This window comes from Protopterus annectens, chromosome 16.part0 (genome assembly GCF_019279795.1).
Source record: "Protopterus annectens isolate FY-2018-M chromosome 16.part0, PAN1.0, whole genome shotgun sequence".
Classification (NCBI taxonomy): domain Eukaryota; kingdom Metazoa; phylum Chordata; order Ceratodontiformes; family Protopteridae; genus Protopterus; species Protopterus annectens.
Window position 1 is genome coordinate 547398571 of NC_056750.1, and position 25971 is coordinate 547424541.

The 25971-nt window shown below is 44.1% G+C and overlaps 1 protein-coding gene across 1 annotated transcript in view; it reads left to right on the top strand.

The window, feature by feature from the left end:
• FNBP1 (formin binding protein 1) overlaps nt 1–25971 on the top strand; it is a 2646599-nt gene that overhangs the window by 2250544 nt on the left and 370084 nt on the right. The window contains exons 17-18 of the mRNA XM_044058144.1: nt 15843–15979; nt 16316–16474. Of these exons, the coding sequence (XP_043914079.1) occupies nt 15843–15979; nt 16316–16474 (296 nt within the window). The remainder of the gene's footprint in view (nt 1–15842; nt 15980–16315; nt 16475–25971) is intronic.

Here is a 25971-nt window from a genome sequence, read left to right on the forward strand (position 1 = left end):
TGCAGCCTCCTAGATTTAGTAGGCACTGGCCCTCTAAGAATTGGTCCTTTCCAGCTCCTTCCAGCCCCTTCCAGGTCTTCTCAAGCCAAACCCAGACACAGCAAAAACCCCAGGTTTCAGTCCCAGGGGAGACACAAGAACTAAGCAGTGTGGGGCCTCCACTTCCAAATCTGGGAATAATAAGACTCCCCCCTATGATAAACTGTCTCAATGACTTCCTTTTAAAATTTCCAAGCACTTATCAACTGACTGCCCCTTTGGGAGGAAAGACTGCTCTTCATGCAAAGAATTGGGAACTCATTACCCAGGACAAATGGGTTTTAAATATAGTGTCTCAGGGATACAGATTTCACTTCCACACGTTGCCAACACCAAGTGGGTGGCCGGACCTATCCCCAAATCAGTGGGCAGAGGCCCAAGAACAAGTGCTTTCTCTCTTAAGCATGGGGGCTATTCAGCTGGTACCAGAAAAGGAAAAGAGACAAGGTTTCTACTCAAGACTTTTCCTGGTACCCAGAAAAGACAATTCATGACGTCCTATCCTGGACCTGTCTACTCTAAACACCTTTTTGGAGATTCCAAAACTCAAGATGCTGACTCTTCACCAATTACTTCCTATGCTAGGCAAAGATGCTTGGTTGGCAACATTAAATTTAAAAGAAGCATACCTGCACATCCCAGTCAGGGAATCTTGCAGAAGTTACCTACGGTTCAAAGCAGGCTACACGCACTATCAGTTCTCTGCACTGGCCTTTGGCTTATCTACTGCGCCCAGGGTATTCACAAAGTGCCTAGCTCCAGTTATTGCATTTTTCAGACAAATATTCAAATATGCCCATACCTGGATGATTGTCTAATTCAGGCAGAAAGCCAGGACATAATTTTGAATCATCTGGCCTTTGTACAAAGGGTTCTAACTTGTCTGAGGTACACCATAAATGAAAATAAATCGCAACTGGTACCCAGTCAACAAATTATATTCCTGGGTGCAAGCTTGAATACAACTTCCCAGATGGCTTACCTCACACCAGAGAAACAAATTCATTTGACAACCTACTTCAAACAAGTGGCCACAAAAATCCTGCTATCTGCAAGACAAATACTGCAGGCCTTGGGGTTCATGGCCTCCTGCATTCTTCTAATTCCATATGCAAGACTGCATATGAGGAAACTACAGTGGTATCTAAAAAGCCTATGGTGTCAGCATTCTCAGGAATGTTCTTCGTGTTTCACTGTTGCAGTCATTACATTTGGGTAATCTGCTGGCAGGTTGCCCTCAGTCGGCCTGATTAACAAAGTCTTGGGTCCTGCGTCATTTTGCTGTCCATTCTTCCATGACGTCAGGTCGTCAGGGGTATAAAACTTGCAGCCGACGCCATTATATCAGTCTTTCTTGCCGTGCGGTGCTCGAAGCAGAAGCAGTTTGCAAGTGCCGGTCAGCCGACTCCTGAAATTTTCGATCTGAAGTAGGTAACTTCATTTGATCATCAACCTGTTGGTATCGGATCCGACCTGGATCCAAGCCGGCAGCTTTCCAAGCTAGAGATCCGAGCTCCTCCCCCTTACCCATAATACCCTGCTACCACCTTCTAATCCTCAGATCTCGTTTGCCGTGGCTTTGTCAAGCACGAGTTTCTCGAGCTCCTAGAGTTAGGCAATTTGTAAGTAGATTTTCCTCAAAATCTTTCTTAGTTTGTGTGTGTGTGTGGATAGTATAATTTCTTAGTTTAAACCCCTAAGGTGTTTGTGTGGGCGCGTGTGTGTTTTTTTGCTTCAGAAATCATGGCCGAGGCCCCTAAGGCCATCTTTTCTAAGTGCACTGAGTGTGGCCATAAGCTTTCCCCAGTGGAAGGCCACACTTAGTGCGTTCTCTGCCTGGGGGTACCGCATTTGTCATCAGGCTGCCAAATTTGGGCCCTGAGGGATAGGAGGAATAAGCTGATTCTGGTGGGTCTCCTACCCGCGGAGTCGGCTTCCTCTTCCTCGGTGGCTACAGCCACGGCTGCGGCTGCTCAGCCTGCTGCCCCCTCTCCCCTGGCTGGGACTCAACCCCCCACACTTCTTCCCAGGGAGAGAGGGACTCTAGAAAAGAAAAGAGAGAGAGGGAGAAAGAGAAGCATAGAAGCCACAAGCGGTGGGCCAACTCTGCCCCCTAGGCCCCGCCTGCCAAGCTGCTCTCCTCACCCCAGAAGGTCTCCGGGCCTTCCTCCCCTTGGCTCCATTCTTCACGCTTCTCACCGGAGCCGGAGGAGGAGGCCCGACCATCTTCTAAGTCATCGCGGCGGCCCTCCCGGCCAGCTTCGGTGGCTTCCTCTAGGTCGACCCGTAGCCTCTCCGATGCTTATATGGACCGGATGATGCGTCATTTTCTCCAAACCCAATTGCAGATGGGAGTGCTGCTGCCCCCCCACGGGGGGAGTACAGCCCCACTTTTTGCCCCGATAGCTCCTTCTCCGATCCACTGTCGGGTTTTGGAGCCTTCGGATCCGAGGAGTCTTGGAGCCAGGGAGTCGGCACCGATGGTTATCGCTACCTTGACGCCGGCCATGCCCTCGAGTTTGTCAGATCCCTTTTCGGATCTGAGCTCTCGGGGCCGAGAGCCGTGCGTCAGATCTGAGGGGGCCAGTATGTCTTCGGCTCCGTTTCCCTCCCCTCTCGGGTCCTAGCGCTTCGGCTCTGATGCCGATCCCCGCGCCGGATCTGAGGGTGTTAACCACGGAGCCCAGAGAGATTGGTTCACCCTCAGCTTTCGACGTGGTGGAGAGGGTCCTCTCTAGAGGTTCGAGACCCCCTGCTCTTTCTTCGGATTCTGCCCCCACTCCCTTGCAGCTGGGCTTGTCTTCCATCATCCAGTTCCAGGGACAGCCTGTGTTGATGGCCCAGCCCATTCCACTGGCAGAACACGACCCTGTTGGTGAGCCCTCCTCAGACAGTCCCACCGAGGAGGCTTCTCACAAGCGTAAGTATAAGAGGAGGCACTTGGACTCCCCTGAGTCTCTCACAGAGGACACCGATTTGGAGGAAGGGGAAGGCTCCCCCAGGTCACCCCCCGGGGATGTCTCCTTTGGAGACGTTATGGAAATGCTTCGCTTAAAGGGGGGTAGTCAGCCCAAAAACCTTCCTCGGACGAGTCGGTGTTTCTGGAGGCATTTGACGCAGGCCCGTCTACCTCTTTGGTGTTCCCTCTGGCCGACCCCCTGGTGGACCTCATCACTACCAGGGTGTGGAAGGAACCGGACATTGTAGAGCCAATCCCCAGGAGGCCAGATAGGATTCTTAGTCCCCCTGTGGATAGGACAGCTTGGAGTAAGGGTTCCCTGGTAGATGCCATGGTGGTGGTGGCAGCCACCAGGAAGGAACTTGCTCAGGATAGTTCCTCGATCCATCCCCCTGATAAAGAGTCTCGGACGATGGATCGTATCGGGAAGCGGATGTTTGCTTCAGCTACCTTTTCCATAAGCGCGCTGAATTATTTGGCCCATGTAATTAGACTTCAGCGGGATCTGGTGAAAGAATATGCTGAGTCTCCCCCTGAGTCCATGTCGGCCATGGACAAAAGGACTTTCTCGGCTCGCATGGCCACTCTGAAATCTGTTTCAAACACGTCTATGTGGCTATTTTCTCATGACATGGAGGGGGCCGCTAAGGCTAGTGGGTCCAGCATCATGCCTGGCTCCGGCTTTGTGACTTTGCGGAACCTTTCAAGGTGTCCTTCGCAAACGTACCCTTTGACGGTTCTACCCTCTTTGGGAAGACCGTCTGTGACACATTGGTTCAGAGCGAGAAAGATGGGAAGATGCTGTCTGCCATCGGAGTCTGCTTCTCGGCTCCTCAAAGGTCCTTTTCCAGGAACCAGAGAGGACAAAAGAAGATGTGGTTCCGGAAGTCTCAGCAGTCCCGTTACGCTCCGGACCCTTCGTCCTTCAGAGGCAGAGGGGGACAAGGTGGACACCGGCCCAGAGGCAGAGGGGGGCCGAAATATTTGGGTCACAGGAACCTTTTTCTGACTGACCCACGCAGCAGCCCTGAGGGGTTGCCCGACTGCTCCTCTCTGTAGGCAGTCGGGGGGCGATTTTCGAAGCACTTAGCCCAATGGGAGTCCATCACAACAGATCGCTGGGTGCTTTGAATAATATCCAGAGGTTACTCAATCCCTTTCATAAACCTGCCTCCTCAGTCGAGGCGCCTCCCCAATGTACCACCCAGTCAGAGGGAGGCTGCAGCTTTAGAGGTAAAATGCTACTAGAAAAAAGAGCCATCCAGCACGTCCCCCAAGACCAATCCGGATTAGGCAATTACTCCAGGTTCTTTTTGGTACCAAAGAAGACGGGGGACTTAAGGCCAATCCTCGACCTTTCAGCAATAAACCTCTTCATTGCCAAGGAGAAATTCAGGATGGTCATGCTTCAATCCATTCTGCCCCTGCTGCAGGAGAAGGACTGGATGTGCTCCATAGACCTCAAGGATGCATACTATCACATTCTCATGGATAGGTGATCCAGGAGGTTCCTCCGCTTTCGGCTAGGGGCCAGTCATTACCAGTTCAGGGTCCTACCCTTCGGTCTCACCACAGCACCCAGGGTGTTCACCAAGGTCATGGCAGTTGTAGCGGCCCACCTGAGACTTCAGGGAATACAGGTTTTTCCTTACCTAGACGACTGGCTCCTTACCTACCCCACCAGGCATCTACTCTGCTTAGCCAGGGATTGCTTCCTACTTCTAGCATCCCAATTGGGGATCACCATAAACTTGAAGAAGTCATCCTTTCAGCCAGTTCAAGTCTTGGAGTTCATAGGGGCCAGAATAGACATGCTTCAGAACAAGGCCTTCTTGACATCAGACAGACTTCGCAGTTTGACCGTACACGTTTTGGCCCTACTTCAGTCACCTGCCCCGTCAGCGGAGTTAGTCCTAAGAGCCTTAGGGTCCATGGCAGCAACGATCAATCTTGTGCCCTTAGCTCGCTTGCACATGAGGGTTCTCCAGTGGACTTTGCAGGTTCAGTGGTCCATCCTTCACCACCTGTTGGAATTACCGATTCCTCTCAGCAGAGTTTGCAGAAATTCCCTCATGTGGTGGCTCCAATCTCGAGAGCTTCGGGAAGGACGACCGTTTGTTATGCCGCAACCCCAAGCCACGGTGACCACGGACGCTACTCGCCTTGGGTGGGGAGGGCATTGCGCCGGCAGAACTGTCCAAGGTACGTGGACTCAGACAGAGACCGTTCTGCATATAGGTGTTCTGGAGATGAGGGCAGTGCTTCTAGCGTTGCAAGCCCTTCATGCCTTTCTCCCTCAAGGGACTATTGCAATTCAATCAGACAACATGTCAGTGGTCTGGTACATCAACAAACAGGGGGGGGAACCAGGTCTTACCCTCTTTGCCGAGAGGCCATGAGAGTTTGGGATTGGGCGATATCCATCAACTGTTTTCTGTTAGCAATGCACATTCTGGGTCAGTCCAACATCCTAGCGGACAAACTGAATCGAACTATCCTCTCGCCTTACGAGTGGTCTCTGAATCCCTCAGTAGTGAAACAGATCTTCCGCAAGTGGGGTCAGCCTTGCTGCGATCTCTTCGCGTCATCTTCCAACGCGAAGTGCAGCGAGTTTTTTGCTCTAATTCCCCCTCCGGGGGAAAGCCCCAGAGACACTCTAGTTCATGCTTGGCCACCTGGTCTTCTTTATGCTTATCCTTCTCTTCTGTTGATAACAAAATTCTTACAGAAAGCTCGTCGGTTGGGGAACAAGATTATCCTCATAGCCCCATTCTGGCCTCGTCAAGCCTGGTTCCAGTGCCTATGGTCTCATCTTATAGCTCATCTCTGGATCTTGGATCCCATCCTGGATCTGATATGTCATCCTTCGGGATTGAAACCCCCGAATCTGGTCAATCTCAAGCTCTCAGCTTGGTTAATCCAGTTCCATTAGTTGCTAGGACTCCCGGTATCTCGTCTGCAGTTAGATCTATTCTGGTAGCGGCGCATAAGCCTTCTACCAGGAAGGTTTACAGTAGTAAATGGAAGCGGTTTTCCATTTGGGCTTCTCTTAGGAATTTGGACCCTTTCACTGCTCCCATCCCAGCAGTGCTCGATTTCCTATCTTATATTTTTCAGCAAGGGGCCAGTTCTTCTACTGTAAAGGTTCAAATGGCTGCCATCTCCCATTTTCATATTGGAGACCATCTCAGTCCCCTCGCTTCCACCAAGATTTGCAAGACCTTTCTGAAAGGTACGTTTCTCTTGAGACCTCCTATTAGGAACCCTGTCCCTCCATGGGATCTAACTTTGGTCCTTCAGGCTCTGACTGGACCTCCTTTTGAACCTGCAGCTTCTGTTGATTTGAAATTCTTGTTCTGGAAAACTGCCTTTTTGGTAGCTATTACATCAGCTAGAAGGGTGTCTGAGCTTCAAGCCCTCTGTATTAAAGCCCCGTATCTTGTTTTCCATAAGGACAGGATCTCTCTCAGGAGTAACCCATCTTTTCTAACTAAAGTGGCCTCCGAGGCGAACATCAATCAGTCCATTAATCTCCCAGTTTTTTCCCTAACTATCAAAACAAAGGGGAGTACAAACTTCATTTGTTAGATGTTCATAGACAGTTAAGTTTTTATTTACATAGAACAGCTGCCTTCTGCAAGTCTGATCAGCTCTTTGTTTCCTTTGCAAAACCCTTCTTGGGTAAGCCTGTGTAGAAGGTGACTCTGGCCAGATGGATTTCAAATTGCATTCTGCTCACATACAAATTATATGGCCTGCCAGAGCCTACAGGGATTCATGCTCATTCTACCCGCTGTATGGCTATATCCGCTGCATTCTGGTCGAGAGTTCCCTTGGATGACATTTGCTCTGCGGCTACTTGGGCATCCTCTCATACCTTTATCTCTCACAGGTTGATGATCAAATGAAGTTACCTACTTCAGATAAAGAAGTTATGTACTCACATTAACATTCCATCTGAGTAGGTAACTTCATTTGTCAGCAACCGACCCTCCCTCCTTCCCCCTAACCTGGTTCTTTGATTACCTGAACACTAGGATGGTTTTTCAAGTCATTTGCTAATCCTTAGGTTGTGATTCTTCAGGTTGTTGTTTTGTCGTTGTGAGATTATATAGATGGGCAAACGCGACCTGAGGATTAGAAGGAGGTAGCAGGGTATTATGGGTAAGGGGGAGGAGCTTGGAGCTCAGATCTCTAGCTTGGAAAGCTGCCGGCTCAGATCTAGGTCGGATCCGATACCCACAGGTTGCTGACAAATGAAGTTACCTACTCAGATGGAACGTTATGGTGAGTACATAACTTCTTTTTTTCGAGTTTCAGAACCGAAGTCTTCAACTAAAAGCTAAGTACCCCATTGGGGAAACTTTTTCTTGCTCCTTACCGATGTCAGTAAAAGTTAATAATTGCATTACTTCTGGGAAGCAAATACCTCATAAGGATTTTCATTTGTACTGTATTCCTTGCCTAGGCCCTGACCACGACGTACCTTGCTGTCAGTTTTGTGCTTTATTTAATCAGCGCACTATCCATCGTTGGTACATTTTTGCTTCTAAATATTTCGGTTTTCGGTTTAATTATCCAGGAATGACGTCGGTTAGCTATCCGACTACTGGAATACTGAAAAAACGCAAAGAAAAAGACAGAGACAGGCCGTTGAGGTCCAAAACTGCCGACGACGCTTCTCCTAAGCCAGTCGCCAGTTCGCCAGTACTCAGTGAGGCGCTTTTGCAGCCACTGATACCCGCTACTTTTGATTCGCAAGCCTCTACTGAGACCCATTCGGAGTCCGGTATGCCGCAAGATGCTTCACATATGGAACCCGTGGATGTCTCTACCTTGGATGGGTCCAGAGCCGCTGAGCAGGCACCGGCTTCTGAGGGTGTATTCAGGCCTACAGACTTGCATATTAAACCAACTCCAACTTCAATACTAAGGCCTAAATCTCGATCTATGTAAAAAAAAAAAACTACGCCCAGGCCACATGTTCAGGCCCCTATGCTTAAAAAACAAATGATCAAAATGGCTGAAGATTTAATTACTCTAATCAGGGGTAGTCAACCCCACCCCTCCAAGAGGCCTAGGACTGAACTTTACTATGAATCGTCTGAACAGGACTCTGTTTCTTCTGACTCTTCTAATGATCTGGATTTGTCCATACCTAATTATGAGGACTCTGATGCAGAGGATTCCATTCCCTCTTCTTCTCCACCTGAGCATTTCTCTTTTGGGGAAACTTTACATACCTTAAGGGAGCATTTCCACTGGGAAAGTCAGGATTTCTCTGAATACAAAAAGAGGCTTAGGGATTTCCTTCTTCTTCCTCAGCATAGGCCTTTGGCTATACCTCCTGTACTAGACATTGTTGATGTGTTTTCGGTATCCAGTATGGCCCCTGATTACTTGCCTCCATCCCCTAGCAAACCAGACAGGTACTACAGGGTTCCTGAGGCCCACAAATTCCTTTTCAAAAATACTGTTGCAGACCCTGAAACCATTTCTCAGGGCCCCAAGGTCATTAAGGCTTCTACTGCTAAAAATCCCACCCCTTCTGATAGAGACTCCAGGGCGCTGGATAGATGGGGTAAAAAGGTTTACACTTCTGCAACTTTAGCAATCAGGGCTTTAAACTGTCAATTCCATATGCTAAAATATTAACAGCATATCACGGGACTGCTTAAACAGAAAATTATGTTGATTTCTGACTGTGTGGAGAATAAAGATTTATAGGATTTATTGCATTCAGCTGAACAAGTTGTCAAACATACTTTACAATGTGGTTTTGATTCTTTAGAGGCCTCTTACAGGGCTGCTGTTACTGGGTCTGTGCATAGAAGGCATGCTTGGCTTAAGGAGCAATTTCTGCCTGATCATGTTAAAGCAAAACTTTTGGATACTCCTTTACAGCAGGACTGTCTGTTTGGCAATAAGGCTGAAGAAGTTCTAAAAAAGATGGAAGCTAAATCTATGCAAACTGTGAAAGATTTATTACAAGTACAACCTCCTAGATTTAGTAGGCACTGGCCTACTAAGAACTGGTCCTTTCCAGCTCCTTCCAGAGCCACTCCAGCCAAACCCAGACATTCCAAAAGCACCAGGTTTCAGTCCCAAGGGACTTTCAGAACTAAACAATGGGGTGCTTCTACTTCCAAATCTGGAAACAACAAGGCACTACCCTATGGTAAACAGTCTCAATGACTTCTTTTAAAATTACCAAGCACTTACCTCTTAGCCTTCCCTTTGGGGGGAAAACTGGCTCTTCATTCCAGAAGCTGGCAACTTATAACCCAGGACAAATGGGTGTTAAATATAGTGTCCCAGGGATACAGATTTCATTTCCACACGCTGCCAACCCCAAACGGGTGGCCAGACCTGCCCCCAAATCAGTGGGCATAGGCTCAGAAACAAGTACTTTCCCTCCTAAACATGGGGGCTATTCAACTAGTGCCAGAAGAGGAAAAGGGACAAGGTTTCTATTCCAGACTTTTCCTGGTACCCAGAAAAGACAAATCATGGCGTCCTGGTACCCAGAAAAGACAAATCATGGCGTCCATTTCTGGACCTGTCTACTTTAAACACCTTTCTGGACATTCCAGAATTCACGATGCTAACTCTTCGCCAGTTACTTCCTATGCTAGGCCAGGATGCCTGGTTGGCAACTCTAGATTTAAAAGACACTTACCTGCATATCCCAATCAGGGAATCTTGCAGAAGATACCTATGCTTCAAAGCAGGCTGCATGCATTATCAGTTCTCTGCACTGCCCTTTGGCTTGTCTACTGTGCCCAGGGTATTCACAAAGTTCCTGGCTCCAGTAACTGCATTTTGCAGACAAAGAAATATTCAAATATATCCATACCTGGACGATTGTCTAATTCAGGCAGAAAACCAGGCCATTCTTCTAAAACATCTGGCATTTGTGAAAAGTGTTCTAACTTTTCTAGGGTACACCATAAACGAAAAGAAATCCCAACTGGTACCCTCTCAAAAAATTAAATTCCTGGGTGCAAGCTTGAATACAACTGCCCAGATGGCTTTCCTTATGCCAGAAAAGCAAATACATTCGGTGACTTACTTCAAACAGGTGGCCACAAAAACCCTGCTATCTGCAAGGCAAATACTGCAAGCCTTGGGTTCATGGCTTCCTGCATTCTTCTAATTCCATATGCAAGACTGCATATGATGAAAATTCAGTGGTACTTAAAAAGTTTATGGAGTCAGCAGTGTCACAGCCTGGAAACAATGATTCTTATCATACCTTGCCTGCGCCTAGAGTTCCTATGGTGGACAGAGACCTGCCACCAAAACAAGGGACTGCCATTCACACCACCCCGTGCCACCCAAACAAGAACTACAGACTCATCAGACTATGCATGGGGGGGGGGGGGTCGTCTAGCAGGGAAGTGCATTCAGGGCAAATGGAGCCCAAATCAAATGCACCTTCATATCAATCAAAAAGAAATGCTAGCTGTACAGAATGCTCTAACAGCCTTCAAGGACTACCTTCATCCAGGACAGTTACTGATAAAGACGGACAACACCACAGTCATGTGGTACATAACCAAGCAGGGGGTACCCATTCCTACCCCTTCTGCAGACTAGCCATGGCATTGTGGAACATGGCCTTGAGATACCAAGTACAACTACAAGCTCAATTCCTGCCAGGAAAGCTGAATATTCTGGCAGACAAACCAAGCAGAAATCTCATGGACCCACAAGAATGGAAGCTGGAACCACAGATTTTCAACATGTTGACATGCAAATGGGGGAGCCCAGACACAGATCTTTTTGCCTCACCCCATAACTACAAGTTGGACAAATTTTGCACAAGAACTCATCAAAAAAAGCCTGGAAAGTGGATGCTCTGTCCTTCAGCTGGAAAAACCTTTCAGTCTATGCCTTTCCCCTTCTGTCTCTGCTCTCCAAAGTTCTACTAAAAGTCAAACAGGACAAACTAAAAATGATTTTGATTGCTCCAGACTGGCCTCGTCAACACTGGTACCCACTCCTGCACAGTGTGTCACACATTTCACCGTAGCACCTGCCTCAGACACCTTCCTTACTGTCTCAGCAGGAGAACCAAATTCTGCACCCTCAGCTCCAAACATTGAATCTTGCAGTGGTACTAGAAAATCGTATGCTGACAAATAGAAAAGATTCTGTGCCTGGAATCAATCTCAAGGGATGAGCACAGCAGTGCCCAATTTACCTCATATTTTGCAATACTTAAGTGAGATGCTTCACAAGGGCCTGCCTTTTTCTTCCATAAAAATCCATGCCTCAGCCATTACAACACAGAACCCCCCCCCTCTTCTCTCATCCACTGCTCAAGCAGTTCCTCAGAGGGGCCAAAAATTTGAGACCACCCAGGAGAGCTCCAACCCCAGCCTGGGACCTTAACTTTGTCTTAGAGAAACTCACTCTACTTCCTTTCGAGCCAGCTGCTACTGCAGACTTAAAATTTCTTTCTTGGAAAACAGCTTTGCTTTTAGCAATCACTTCAGCTAGAAGGGTATCTGAATTACAGGCCCTTATGGCAGTGGAGCCTTAAATCATCTTTCATGCGGACAGGGTGTACCTCAGAACCAATCCATCCTTCTTGCCCAAGGTGGTATCCAGTGTGGCTCTTAATCAGTCCATTCATTTGCCAACCTTCTTTCCCAATCCACATAATAAAGGGAAACGGATACTGCATTCCTTAGATGTGCACAGACAATTTAGATTCTACTTAGACAGGACTAAACCTCAAAGGAAATCTGAACAACTGCTGGTGGCATTTCCTGCAGAGGCAGACGGGAAGGCTATTTCAAAGCAAACCATGTCTAAATGGATAGGCCATTGCATTAATTTCTGCTATAAGCACTATGGAGAACCTATCCCCCAGGGGATCAGACTTCACTCCACCAGGGCTGCATCTACCTCTACAGCCTTTCTCAGAGGCATCCCTACCAGTGACATCCTAGAAGCTGCTACCTGGAGTTCTGTACATACTTTCACCAAGCATTATAATTTGCCAATTTTTTCTAAATCCAGAGCTGGCTTTGCCACTGCAGTCTTGCAGGGCCTTATAGCTGGCCCTAATGCTATCTGAATTCCTCCTCCCAGCCATAGCTTTGGGAATCTACCCAAATGTAATGACTGCAACAGTGAAACATGAAGAACATAGTACAGTTGTGTACACAGCATAAATGTAGATGTTCAAGTGTATTCACTGTTGCAGTCCTGGTTACCCTCCCTCCAGTCCCCTAACTTCATTTGGCTATACCTCTACTTTCCTTTACTATGCTTAAAAGCCTTTTTGGTGTATTTGCTTTTTTGTTGGAGGTATATCTTTGTACTTTAATATTTAATTGCTTCCCATTAGGGGGGCTCCTGACATCTGGGGCAAGAAAAACTGATGTAATGGCATTGGCATGTTTTATACCCCTGACGTCATGGAAGAAGGGACAGCAACCGACGCAGTACCTAAGACTTTGTTAATCAGGCTAACTGAGGGCTACCTGCAAGCAGATAACACAAATGTAATGACTGCAACAGTGAATACACTCGAACATCTACATTTATGATAAGTGTACACAACTGTACTTTAGGCATAACAGTCAACTTACAAAAATCTGCCTTGTTGCCCTGTCAGCATATTATCTTCATAGGCGCAAACCTAGGCACTGTTTCCATGATGGCACGTCTTCCAGCCGATAGAATTTCAGCCCTCAGGCAGCAAATACTTCACCTTCTTCCCAAGGAGAGTTAAAGGCAAAAGTAGTTATGAAACTCCTAGGGACAATGGCTTCGACCATAATGCTAGTTCCTCTTGCCAGAATGCACAGGAGAATCCTTCAGTGGCTCTTGTTCTCCCAATGGTGACTTCAAGAAATCCCAATGTCCCACCTGATCAGAATAATGAAGTCATGCAAAAAGGACCTATGGTGGTGGATCCAGTCCAACCGTGTGACCATCGGGAGACCCTTTATTCCACAATAACCTGTTGCTAAAGTGACCACAGACACTTCCCAGATAGGGTGGGGGGGCATTATCTGGGAGGGATGGTCCAAGGTATATGGCAGGAACATGAGGCCCACCTGCATATCAATGTTCTAGAGATGAAAGCAGTGCTTCTGGGGTTGCAAGCACTCTACGACTCTCTTCCACTAGGGACAATTGCTTTACAGTCAGACAATATTTCTGTGGTTTGGTACATAAACAAACAAGGAGCCACCGAATCATACCCACTTTGTCATGAGGCCCTGAGAGTTTGGCAATGGGCAATTTCTTCCCAGTGCTTTCTTGTAGCAACACACATCCCATGGAAATCCAACGTGATAGCTGACAAGCTCAGCAGGGCAATATTGATGCCTCACTAGTGGTCTCTGAACCAGAACATAGCTGAAGAGATCTCCCGTAAATGGGGTCAGCCTTGCTGCGATCTTTTTGCCACTCCCATGAATGCCAAGTGCAGCAGCTACTTTGCACTAATTCCCCCACCAGGGGAGACACTGAGAGACGCAGTTTTCACGATTGGCCCACAGGACTTCTTCATGCCTTTCCTCTGTTTCCCCTCATACCCAAAGTCATCCAGAAAGCAAAATCCTTAAAAAGCAGGATGATTCTCATTGACCCACATTGGCCTTGACAGATTTGGTTCCCCTTCCTTTGGCCTCATCTTCAGAAGCATTGGATTCTGGACCCAGTTCCAGACCTGCTGACACATATGTCAGGTGCACTTCATCCTTCTCTCCACACCCTCAGCTTGACAGCATGGCTGCTCCACTTCCCAATTTAGACCGGCTTCAAAATGTTACTCCAGCAGTAAAACACATACTGATGTCTTCTCATAAAGTTTCTACTAGAAGACTATATACAAGCAAGTGGAAAAGATTTTCTCATTGGGCTCAGAATAGAAACACTGACCCTTTTTCTGCATCAGTTCAATCCATTCTAGAATTTATGATGGAACTTTTTCAGCTGGGTGCTGCTGCAGCAACTATTAGAGTCCAGCTGGCTGCAATTCCAAATTTTCAGATTGGTGACCATTCTCCAAATTTAATGTCACACAGATTGTGTAAAGCATTTTTAAAAGGTGCTTCCTTATTGAGACCTCCTTTTAAGGAACCACTTCCTCCTTGGGATTTAAATGTTGTCCTGTCTCAACTGACATTACCTCCGTATGAGCCTTCTTCATCTTGTGACCTCAAATTTCTCTTCTGGAAGACCATTTTTCTAGTAGGAGTAACATCTCCCAGAAGGGTCTCACAGTTGCAAGCACTCTCAATTAGGCCTCCATATCTGATCTTTCACAAGGACAGGGTATCGTTACGAACCAATCCATCCTTTGTACCTAAGGTTTGCTCTCAAGACAATCTCAGTCAATCCATTGAACTCCCAGTACTCTTCCCCATTCATAACAACAAGGCAGAGTATAGACTCCATCAGTTGGACGTGCATTGACAGCTCAGATTCTATTTGCATAGAACTAAAGATTTCAGGAAATCTGACCAATTATTCATCTCCTTCTCTGGGTCAAAAAAGGGTATGCCACCTTCTAAAGTTACCCTTTCTAATTGGCTCTCACATTGTATCACCTTTATCTATACCTCCAATAATAGAGAACTGCCATTCAAAATTAGGGGTCATTTAACCAGAGCATTAGCTATGTCATCTGCTTTTCAGGCCAGAATGTCTATGGACAGTATTTGTGCTGCAGCTACGTGGGCCAATCCTCATACGTTTATCACTCATTACAAAATGGATTTGGCCTCCAGGAACAGGGCTTCGTTTGGTTTCACTGTGCTCAAAGGTGTACTCTTGTGAGCCACCCGAGGAAAAGGTACCAGGGACACTGTCCCATCCATGTAAGAATGAAGGCGAGATAGGACAACATAACATAAAAAAAGTTATGTACTCACCATAACGTTCCATGTTTGTTGTCCATCTCGCCATTCATTCTTACAACCCCTCCCTCTTTCCCCCATCCGAGGACTCTAGAGGACCTGGTGGTTATCTTTCTTTCTTACAGGAGCTCCTTGATTCAGTTTGTTTCTCCTTGGTATGGAGTCTTAGATATATATATATATATATATATATATATATATATATATATATTTTTTTTTTTTTTTATATTACTCATTAGTAAGGTAGCAGCAAACAAGATCTGGAGAGTTGCACCACTGCATCATGGGATACCTGCCTGCCACAAGCCAAGCCTGAGACATCCAGCTGTGTATTCGACCGAGTCAGAGCCGAGGATCGGCTCCAATCCCATCCATGTAAGAATGAATGGTGAGATGGACAACAAACATGGAACATTATGGTGAGTACATAACTTCTTTATTTGTTTGGTTATTCAAGAACAGTGCAGATTTGGATATATATTTTTATCTTCTCTTGTCTCATGGTGATTGGATCAAATTGCATAGGTCAGTATCACTTACAAAATGCCCATGTAAGATTGTTTGATATGTGGAAAGAGTTTGGAGTGGTATTCATCGATTGGAAACCAAAACGAGTGAAAACGATTGCTAAATAGCTTGTTTTGGAACTGGCAGAAATGTTTTGTCAACTTAAGCATTCTTTCTCAACACAGCATGTATAAAAAGAAATCTGTACACCCATTTGGCTTGTCACTGCATGTGCTAGATGCTGCATCTTACAGATTAGCTTGTTGTATAATCTCTTGAAGCTGCAAGCTAAGCACAGAGCACAATAGTGTTGCCTTGCATGACAGGTAAGACAAATGTAGTTGTGCAAATAGGTAGATTTAAGTAGCATTTATTTACTCACAACTTATAATTTTGCTGTGTGCCTTTATGAGACTAGCTATAGTGGTTATATTTTTTTCTTTTTTGAGCAGCCCAGATGGCAGTTACACAGAGGAGCAGAGCCAGGAGTCCCAGGTGAAGGTTACAGCTCCTGAATTTGATGATGACTTTGATGATGAAGAACCACTTCCAATAATTGGAACATGCACAGCTCTATATACTTTTGAAGGTAATAATCTCTCCAGTAGTACAGACATGTTCCTCTTTTATTGCAAGGACCACATCCAGCATGGTCAAGTAGAGAGTCATGTAAAGGTCAAGAATGTAATTTCACACAATTCTTATTTAGCATCCTTTATGAAAAATGTTTTCAAATTGTAGCGTGAAGTGATGTATTCCTTTCTATGAGTTTATTGTTGTCCTGCAGCATTTGTGTCTGCTGCAGGCATGATTAGGATAACTTGTCAGTTTATTCTTTCACAGGCCAAAACTAAGGACATTTAGATGGTGTGGGGAGAAACTGTTAATGGCAATTTTAATATTTATATGTCTTTTTTCCACATAGGTCATAATGAAGGAACAATTTCAGTAACTGAAGGAGAAGTTCTAAATGTGATAGAGGAAGACAAAGGTGACGGTTGGACTAGAGTACGAAGATCTGAGGATGAAGAAGGATATGTTCCAACATCTTATCTTGATGTCTGTTTGGAAACAAATGCCAAAGGTGCAATGACTTATATTTAGTTCATTTACATTAATGGCATTGAAAAGGTGATATATATATATATATATATATATATATATATATATATATATATAAATATATATATAATGTGAAAGAACAAAGGTGTAATGAAGTACATTATAGTGCCATTTTCTAAATTTTTATGTAAGCTGATCTGCAGAAATACAAGGAAGGTCTTTTAAACTGTCGAGTCAGTTACAAAATACTGATCAAGAGTTTATTCAGAATGACTCAGTCTGCATCTCCTTAATATATTTCCTCAAATGGGTTATCATACATGCAAGATTTTATGTATTTATTTTAAGTATTGCCTGAAACCATTTTCCTTTGGTTAAGTGGCAGTTTACCTGGATGATGTGGTTAAGTCTAAATGCCATGTTAAATTTGAACTTGACTTGTGTACTGTAATGATGCATTTCATAGGAGGCAGTGCAGTACACCACAGAAGAAGTTAATACTCATAAAAATGGCCATTTTAGTATTCAGTCAGCTGTCAGACAAAACTATAACAAAGTTGAATACCTTAGTATCACAGAAGTATGCATCCATTGTATGAAATATGCCATTTTCTATAAATTTAAGATAAATTGATTATATCTGACTCAGGATCGTTTTCAGACTTTGAGAATAAATTCTATTGTCTGGTACAGTGCTCGTGGTTATGCACCACTGGAATTTAAAACGTATTGCACAGCAGTTACTGTCCCATTACATGCCAAAGTCAGTCTTGATTGTGAAGATTCTAAGCATTGTTACTAGCATATATTTTAGGACAAAAAGCTGGCTTTAAAAGTTAGGTATTTTTAGGTTTGCTGAAGGGTTGTCTATAAAGCCTTAGAGAGAGAGAAATTTCAGATGGGACTTCACAGTGAGTATATAAAGCCCACTTACTCACATGCCATGCATAATCAGTGGCTCAATTCACTCTTCAAATGCATTTCATGACTGTTTGTATCAGAGTGTCAAGCAACATGTAGTTTAATCTTGGGGGGAGGGAGTGAAGTGCCTTCTCTAACTGCACGTGCCAGATGCACATAGTCACTGGACTGCAGATTGTTATGCCTGATTTGTGTGTATTTTTTAATCATACACTCAAGTTGTACACATTTCACACCTGATTGTTTTAACAGATGAATATTGTTAATAGATGTATCCTCATTTTATACATTTTACAGTAACAGCTCATAAATTGTGTTATCTTAGAGCAGCAGAGAGCAGATTTTATTCCTGTTTTGTTCATATAAGCCAAGAAAATTTGGACAACTATAGTGTTAAGCATTCCATCTCCCAAAAGAAAATTTGCATGGTCTTCTATGGGAAGCATCACTTCAACAATAAATCATAACATGTGGGTTTTTATCCACCTTATGTGTCTTCACTCCTAGCCAGAACTTTTACCAGGTACCACAGTCTCTTTGAAAACCAGTGTGCTTGCATTCCTTTAAACTTCCTCTTCTGTCTTAATTCAAAGCTCTGCTGTGGTTGTGGTAAGTACAGAGCATTTTTTTACCACAAATACAGCTGAGCTTCTTTCTTTCCTTTTCAACTTCTGTTTCTTGGTAAAATGAAATCCATGGATTGTAATGATGTTCAGAAGATAAGAGATAAAATAGTGAAGTCATGTAGGAGACAGACATCAGAGGATGCTGTGAAATATGAAAAATGCAAAATTTGTTAAACAGAAGTCCATGTCTTCTGCTTTAAATGTGGAGGAGGATAGCACTTACAAATAAAATCCAAAAGCAGGATTCAAAATTTTTATTGCCAATATCATCGTGGCCAACCTCAGTGCTGCTAGAAGTTATAAACTTAACATACCTTTATCTATAACTGTATTGGTGTCCCCTATGATTTTGTCAGGTCAAGAGGCCTTTGGTGGTGATGAACATAACAGCTCTCAGGTGTATAGTCAGGCCACCTACAACACAATCTAATTTTCTTTTGTTTCTCTTCATCTATTATTTATGTATTGTTTGCTAATGAGTGTTTTTATTTAGTAAAAGTAGAACTGTATTAAAACAGCAGAGAACTACATCACCTACATCAGACCAAACGTTAGTGTTTGAAACACTGAGATATATCTCTTCACATGTTTTAGTGAAGGTTCAAGACAGCAAGGAAAAAAGAACTCCTGCTTCCTCACATGAGTTGGAAGATTTCTATATATGAGAGATTCAGTGTCCTACTTCTCAGCATTCATATAAGGAAAGTAGTTATTCCTAGTCCATGGGTTCTCCACTAGAAAACATTTACTTCATGGAAACTTTAAATTTCATGTAGGAATAGTTTGGTTGACCTGAGGGTAATCCCTTATCACCATAGAAATGATAAAAAGATGTGTTGAGATTGTCACATATGAAATGGGCAGACTCTCTATTTCACTATACTTTTTAAAATACGTTGAAGGCAGAAATCAGTCTCTAGCAGCTAAGTGTGGTAGATTATTGCTGAAAGAGGTCAATTTGAAAAGCTGACTTACCTTGGTTAAAAATTAAAGGATGATATAATGATTAAGGTGTTTACCTTAAAGACACAAGGTGCAGGGTTTGATTCGATTCTTACATGGAGTAATTGGCTAAGCTTAAAATGGTCCACAAGGGCAGTTAGCCTAGTACTAATCTATGAACCTATAAACAAATGTCTCACTAGTAATGGTGAGCAGGCAGGATGTATTTAATTTTCCCATAGCTGATCCTCTTACTATATAGTTACCAACCTCTACAAAATTGGAAAAACTACTCCATTGGTATTGTTTACGTTGGATAAGGATTTGAGAGATTTACTGTAAAACATCACATTTCTCTTAGTTAAGATGCAAAACATCATAAATGCAGTATCTCTAAATGCAACAGTGTAATAGCCTTTAAAAAGTCTGTGTTAAAAACAATACAAAACAGCAGAAAATAATTATTTATGCTGCATTCCATGATGTTGAGGTTTTGTCCACACACCATGAATTTCATACATACTGCTCCTTAGGTTGTACAAGCACAGTGGAAGGGTAAAATGTTTAAAAAAAAGCATGAAACATTTTCCTCTTCTTTGAATGCCATGACCTCAGAGCTAAATCCAGTACCTGCAACAAAGCAAGCCTAACATACTGAAACTTTGGTAGCATCTAAATGTGATCTTTTATTTCTAAATTTCAAACTCTGACAACAGAACACAAAGGTTCATAGGTTGGTACTGAGCTATCTGCCCGAAGGCATATATTAGCCCAGCCACGTTGTGCGGTATTCACCGCCCCTTTAGTAGTTCCCTAGACCCTTGTGCTAGCAGCTAGTACCCTTGGCCCCTATCTAGTAGTGCTGTTGGTGTGATCCCCGGTGTGAACTTTCTGTTACCCATCCACTCATCAAGGTTCCTCTTGAAGAGTGATAGTGAGGGGCTCTGTCTTATGTAGATCGGGACCCTGTTCCATAGTAAGGGAAGTCTCTGCGAAGGGAATCTATCCCTCCAGCATGTTCTTTTCATTGTTGTGTTGAGGTTTATATCCCTAGAGCATGTAGCTTGAGTAGATTTGGTTTTGCTAAGATGGAGCATGTTCAACAATTCTGGGTTGGACATGGCTCTGTACGTTAGACAGAGATGGCCTCCGAGAAATGCAACAGGGAACATGGTCAGTGATAGTGCTCCTAGAATCTGGGTTACTATATAAATGTGGTAAAAAAAAATTTTTACATGTGTAGCACCTTTTTAGTTTAAACTGTGTGGTTCACTTGGTATTTTACCAGTTTTCCATTTTAGTACAAATTCAAGAAAATCTACGATCTATTCATAATGGTAATATCATACATAGAATAGAAAAACTGGTTGCAGTAATAGACAGGCCAGAAGTGCATACAGTGAAATATGCTTACGATGCTTTGGATGCTACTTCAAGAAATGCAATTTCAGGAATGATCTTACAAATTTTAGCTCAGCTAACAGCAGAGTCTTGTAATGAAGATGGAGGAACCTGGTCTTTGAATGTCCCTGTAAATGAAGAATTTTTGTTTGGCCAACTTAGGGGACTTAGAAAAGAAAAGCAAAATAAAATGATCTTTCAAAAACGCATGTTCCTTATAACCTTCAAAATACTTGTTACTAATAAGAAGCTTTTTTATATGAAATAAACTCCTTTACTGAATTTTTATCAGCAAAAGCAGTTCAGAGCAAAGCAGTCGAGTTCCGGCCAGTGATCTTCAGACCAACTGCTACATTCCTGATTCCACCTACATTGCAATGCAAGGAAAGACATATTGGTGTTGCAAAGAACATATATACTGGAACCATAGGTTGAGAAGGGGCAAGAAGCTCCCCCGATTTCAGAAGTTGTCAAGTGTGCCTTGAAACTACCACTTAAGTAGCGATTACATAGAATTATTTGCATTGACATTTTTGAGGTAACAACAAGCTCAGGCAGCTGGAAAAATGATGGTTTGCGTAATAACTCATCTTTTTCTGGCTGCCAGAGCTCGCAATTACCATGGAAATGACTATGTCCGTGTTTCTAATGCATACATACTAATTGACTTCTTTCATCAAGAATTTTGAATAAAACCAAAAGTAACGGGAAAGATGGCTTAAAATCTGGGACAATTTTTAACTATTACTTATCCATTTAAAATTTTAAGGGAACAGGTTTGGCATCAACATGCATTTTCTGAAAATAGAAGTGTGAAACTTTTACTGTCTGACATTACTGAATGACTGTAATCCTCTGCATGCCTCTCAAGCTTTGCTTGAGAATTTTGGGCAAAACCTAAAATAATGGGTTTAAAGGGCCAAAATCAGGAACGGATTTTAAATATTGCTCTTATAAATTTAGAAAGCTGCTAGAATAACAGGTTTTGCAGTAGCATATATTTTCTGAAGGATATGAAGTCTCAGACTCAAATGTTTCATTATTTACTGTGCAAAATCCTCAGTGATTTGGCAGAATACCACAGATTTTATGAAGAAAAGACTAAAAACATGAGGCAACAATCTGGACATTTGCGAAATTGTGGAGAGTTGAGAGGTATGATCCTGAGTGGTATACCAGAAAATCATATATATTTATAAGGGACAGGGCAAAAATATGAGGCAAAAGCAGGGGTGTTTTATAAAATTCTGGACAGTTTATTTACCAACTGAATTATTGCTTTTGATTTACCGAGTAAGTGGGCTGGTCTATTGACACTTTTCAGACACAACCTGGGATCAATAGCAATAAAGGTAACATAGATTCATAGATTCATAGTCTAATTCATACTAATCTATGAATTTGTGAATCTATAAAGGTAACACTTACAGAAGTATAAAAAGAAATTAAATTAATTTATATACCTCATACAGTTGAGAGGTGTATTCTACAGGTGAAGTTTATTTTTCATAACTCGTCGCATAAGTACCAGGATAGGCATTTGCTGTCCTGTTAAAAAGCCTGTTTTAGGCAGAGTTTGCTACTGAGGTACATTTCACTGAAGCTAGATTGACTTACAGTGTAGTAATCATTTTGCCGTATTTAAGCATTCATTGTCTTGCGCCCACTTTATGCTGTTTCATTATGAGTGTGAGCAGAGATGCCCTGACAAGCTATGAGAGTAAGCCATTAAAACTGCTTAGATTCATAGATATTCCAAGGCCAACAGATCTTATGACCATTCATCCCTTACCAGTACCTTCCGTGAGGCAGCACCATACCAGTACAACCCACAGTAAAATTGTGGATATCCATCCAGTCACTAATTGATATTAAAAGTAATAGTAAATCACACTGCTTAAAATGTAGGGGAAGTTTGTGGTGCTGACATAAGCATGCCTCTCCACTGTGCTTTATTTATCTGCTGGTGAAGATTTAGGTCCCTGGACTTGTGGAAAAACAGAAGGTCCAGGGCAACTGGTTCTCTAGTGGTCAATAAGCAAGACAGGTCTCACCTCAAATGTCTGTAAGACACTGGATAAATTATTACAGTCTGTTGGTAGCTCAGGGACTTTAGGCCCATGATTTTATTAGTAAGGAGCCTTTTCTAATTCTTTGATAGGTTTAGTGAGTTACATCTCAAAGGAGGGTGTTGTACTTGATAATTAGCATGATCAGTGCTGAGTATAAAGGAGTGATTACCTCTTTCGTTTTGATGATATTCCCTTGGCAATTTGGTGGACTAAGTAAAAGGATTTCCTGGCAACTGTTGTTACATGATGGGACAATCAGCCCAGGTTTTTAGGTCCCTGACAAAATTTTAATTTTGTAGTGGTGTTTTAGCTATACAAATGATGAGGGGAGGGGTTGTCTACCTAAAGTGCCACCACACATTTTAGCATTTAGTTTAAGCTCATTTTTAGTACACCAAGGATTTACTTTGGAGAGTGTATTCAGGGGAGTTTGGGTATCACTGGATGACTTAACAACAACCTTCAGTTTGCAGTCATCTGCATAGCTAAGAGACAGTGGTCTTGGCTCTCTACTAAGAGATCTAAGAAGTAAATACCAAAACAAGAGGACCCACCACTGAGCCCTGAGAGACACCACTGGTCACTTTCATACTTAACTGGTGAGGCATCTGCAACTCACACTGTGCGAGCTTTGTAGTTCAGACAGCTTGTTATCTATCTTACTACATATGGGTCGATTTTTAAAGCAGTTAGCTTTTGTATGATGCCAGCATGGGGAATAGTATTAAACATGTTTGCCAGGTCAAGAGACACCTCCATGGTGACCATCTACAGTCTCTGTAACTGTTTTGAAGAAGTTTACCTGGTTAACTAGCCAGGATCTACTCTACACAAAGCCAGACTGTTGAGGGTCAAGTCAAACGAGATGTGAAGTTGTTCAGTCTCGCCGTTCATTCTTACACATGGATTCGGAGCCGATCTATCGGCTCCGAGCTGGCCGCTTTACTAGCTGAAGATCTCAGAGTAGCTTGAGGCCAGGTCCCTATCCCATGATGCTGTATGTCCTACCTCAAATCTAGTTTGCCGCTGCAACAGATCGGAGGTCGTCGGTGAGCTTGGGCCAGTTTGTGATATATTTTCCTCTTTTTTTGTTAATTTTTTCTGCTTATAGCTGAATAATATTACTAACTTTTACAGTTGTACTGCTTATTGGGCTAGTTAGCTGTTGCTTGCATTTTCTTTATCAAAAGTTCGACGAGTTTCGTCCTTTTCAGAGCGGTTGCTCTTAGGCCTTTGGCCGTACTTTAGTTATTAATCCCTATCCCATTTAGTATTACATTAATAGTGTGTTTAGCTTATTATTATTATTAGATAGTAGTGTGCTTAGATATTGGAAATTAGAAATATATATTCTATCTTAAATTGTGATTAGCTTGACAGTTGTTCAGTGGCATGACAACTCAGAATTGTTTCTAGTAGTTAGAGTTTGCAGTGTTTTGTGTGTGTCATTGGTTATTCAGTAATATTTTTCTCTTCATTAGTGTTTACTGTGGTATTGCTCCTAGTATGGCTGATCATAAGGAGAAACAAAAATCAGGTTTTAAAAAGTGCCCAAAATGCGGGCAGAAGATGTCCATCATGGACGCCCATGTGAATTGCATTTATTGGGGCCTGTTCACCACCAGGAGGATTGGTCTATCTGCCATTCCTTCAGTAGCAGGGTTTTACTTGAGAGACGAAGGAAGTTGGTGGGTAGATGCTTATTGAAGCCAGATTTTCAGGAGTCCTTGGACAAGGCTGACCAGACCTCCAAGTCATCGAAGGGGTTGAAGTCTTCTAAGGCTTCCTCAGAGCCCAAGTCATCGGCTCCAAGCCTTACCGTGAAGGTGCAGTCGCCGGCTCCACAGTCTTCGGAACCGTGCACCAAGACAGTTTTTCGGAGCCAGTCCCCAGTCTTGGAGCTTGTCTCCGAAACCTTGAGGTCGCCTATCCTTCAATCGGTGGCATCTTTGGTTCCTTTGACTCATTCTTCGAGGACCCTCTCTGATGTGGATGTGGACCAGGTGGTGCAGAGGCTTCTCGAGAACCCGGCACTGGCTAAATTATCAGCCTCGACCCAACCGGTTTCGGGGTCTAAGACCATCCCACCTGCTGTGACTACTCCTCCTCCGTGCCGAGCCGGGACTTTTGAGCCGGGGCAGGAGGATCTTATGATTGTGGAGCCTTCGGAGCCGAGGCCTGTTCCAGTGCCATCGGCTCCGTCAACCCTGACTTCTTCGGTTCCATTGGAAGAGTCTGGGAGCCAACACTCTCTGGTCGGTTCCGGGGGGAGAGTCGAACCGATGCGTCGGTTCCAACCCTTCCTCTCAGGGCTTCGGCATGGATGAGCTCGGCTCCATCCTCTGGTTCAGAGCTCACTGTCTCGGCGATGGGGAAGTTGCCGTCTTCTTTGGAACTGGCGGCTTCCTTGGGTCGGAGCAGTGGTGCCTTCGATGCTATGTGGAGGGTTATGTCATCCAAGGCACAGACTTCATCAGGTCCCACCTCCTCCTCCCCTAAAGTGCCGCTTTCTGCCTCTACATCACAGATCCCAGTGAAGCATCGAGACCCGGAGCCTCGGGTAACCCCATCAAGTGACTCTTGCTCTACTGAGACCTCACCAGAAGCTCCCACTGATGAGGTTCCCAGGAAGAGACTTTGTAAGAAGAGGCATTTAGATTCCCCGCAAGAGTTTTTGACATCAGACACCAACTTAGAGGAACTGGAAGGGTCCCCATTGTCCCCCTCGGAGGATATCTTCTTTGCTGATATCCTGGAAGTCCCTAAGCAGAGGGGTGACTGGCAGTTCGTTAGCCCTACTGAGGATGAGTCGGTGCTCCTGAAGGCCTTTGGGTCTCAACCTTCCACCTCCTGGGTGACTCTGCCTTTCGACAAACTAATGGAATTGGTTGCTCGAAGGGCATGGGAGTCTCCTGATACTACGGAACCGGTCTCTTGGAGGCCCAACAAGTTTATCACCTCCCCCCAAGACAAGATGTTCCTCACTAAGGGAGTTCCGGTTGATGCCATGGTGGTGACGGCGGCCACCAAGAAAGAGATGTCTGAAACATCTTCTGCTGTCCATCCTCCTAATAGGGATTCCTGGACTATGGACAGGTACGAAAAATGCATCTTTAGTTCAGCGACCTTTGCTTTGCGATCGCTTAACTACTTGACTCATTTTAAATGTCTTCAAAGAGATCTCCTGAAAGAGCTCGGAGATACTCTGCAGGGTAGTACAGATGGAGCTGTATCTGAAAAGATGACAGCCCAGCGTAATACCCTTAATTCCATAGTTAACTCGTCCATGCGGCTCATTTCCTATGCAGCTGATGGTTCGAGTCGGGCAGCGGGTTCAGCGATAGCTCTTCGAAGACAGTCCTGGATGCGTTTATGCTTCTTTGCGGAAGCCTTCAAGTCTTCCTTTGTCAACACCCCATTTGATGGTTCTTCTCTTTTTGGGTCCAAAGTCAAGGAGACTCTCACTAGGTGTGAGCAAGAGGGAAAGACTCTGCTGTAGGAGTCCGTTTTTCCACCCCTACCAGACCATACCCTAAAGGGCAGAAAGGTGGAAAAAT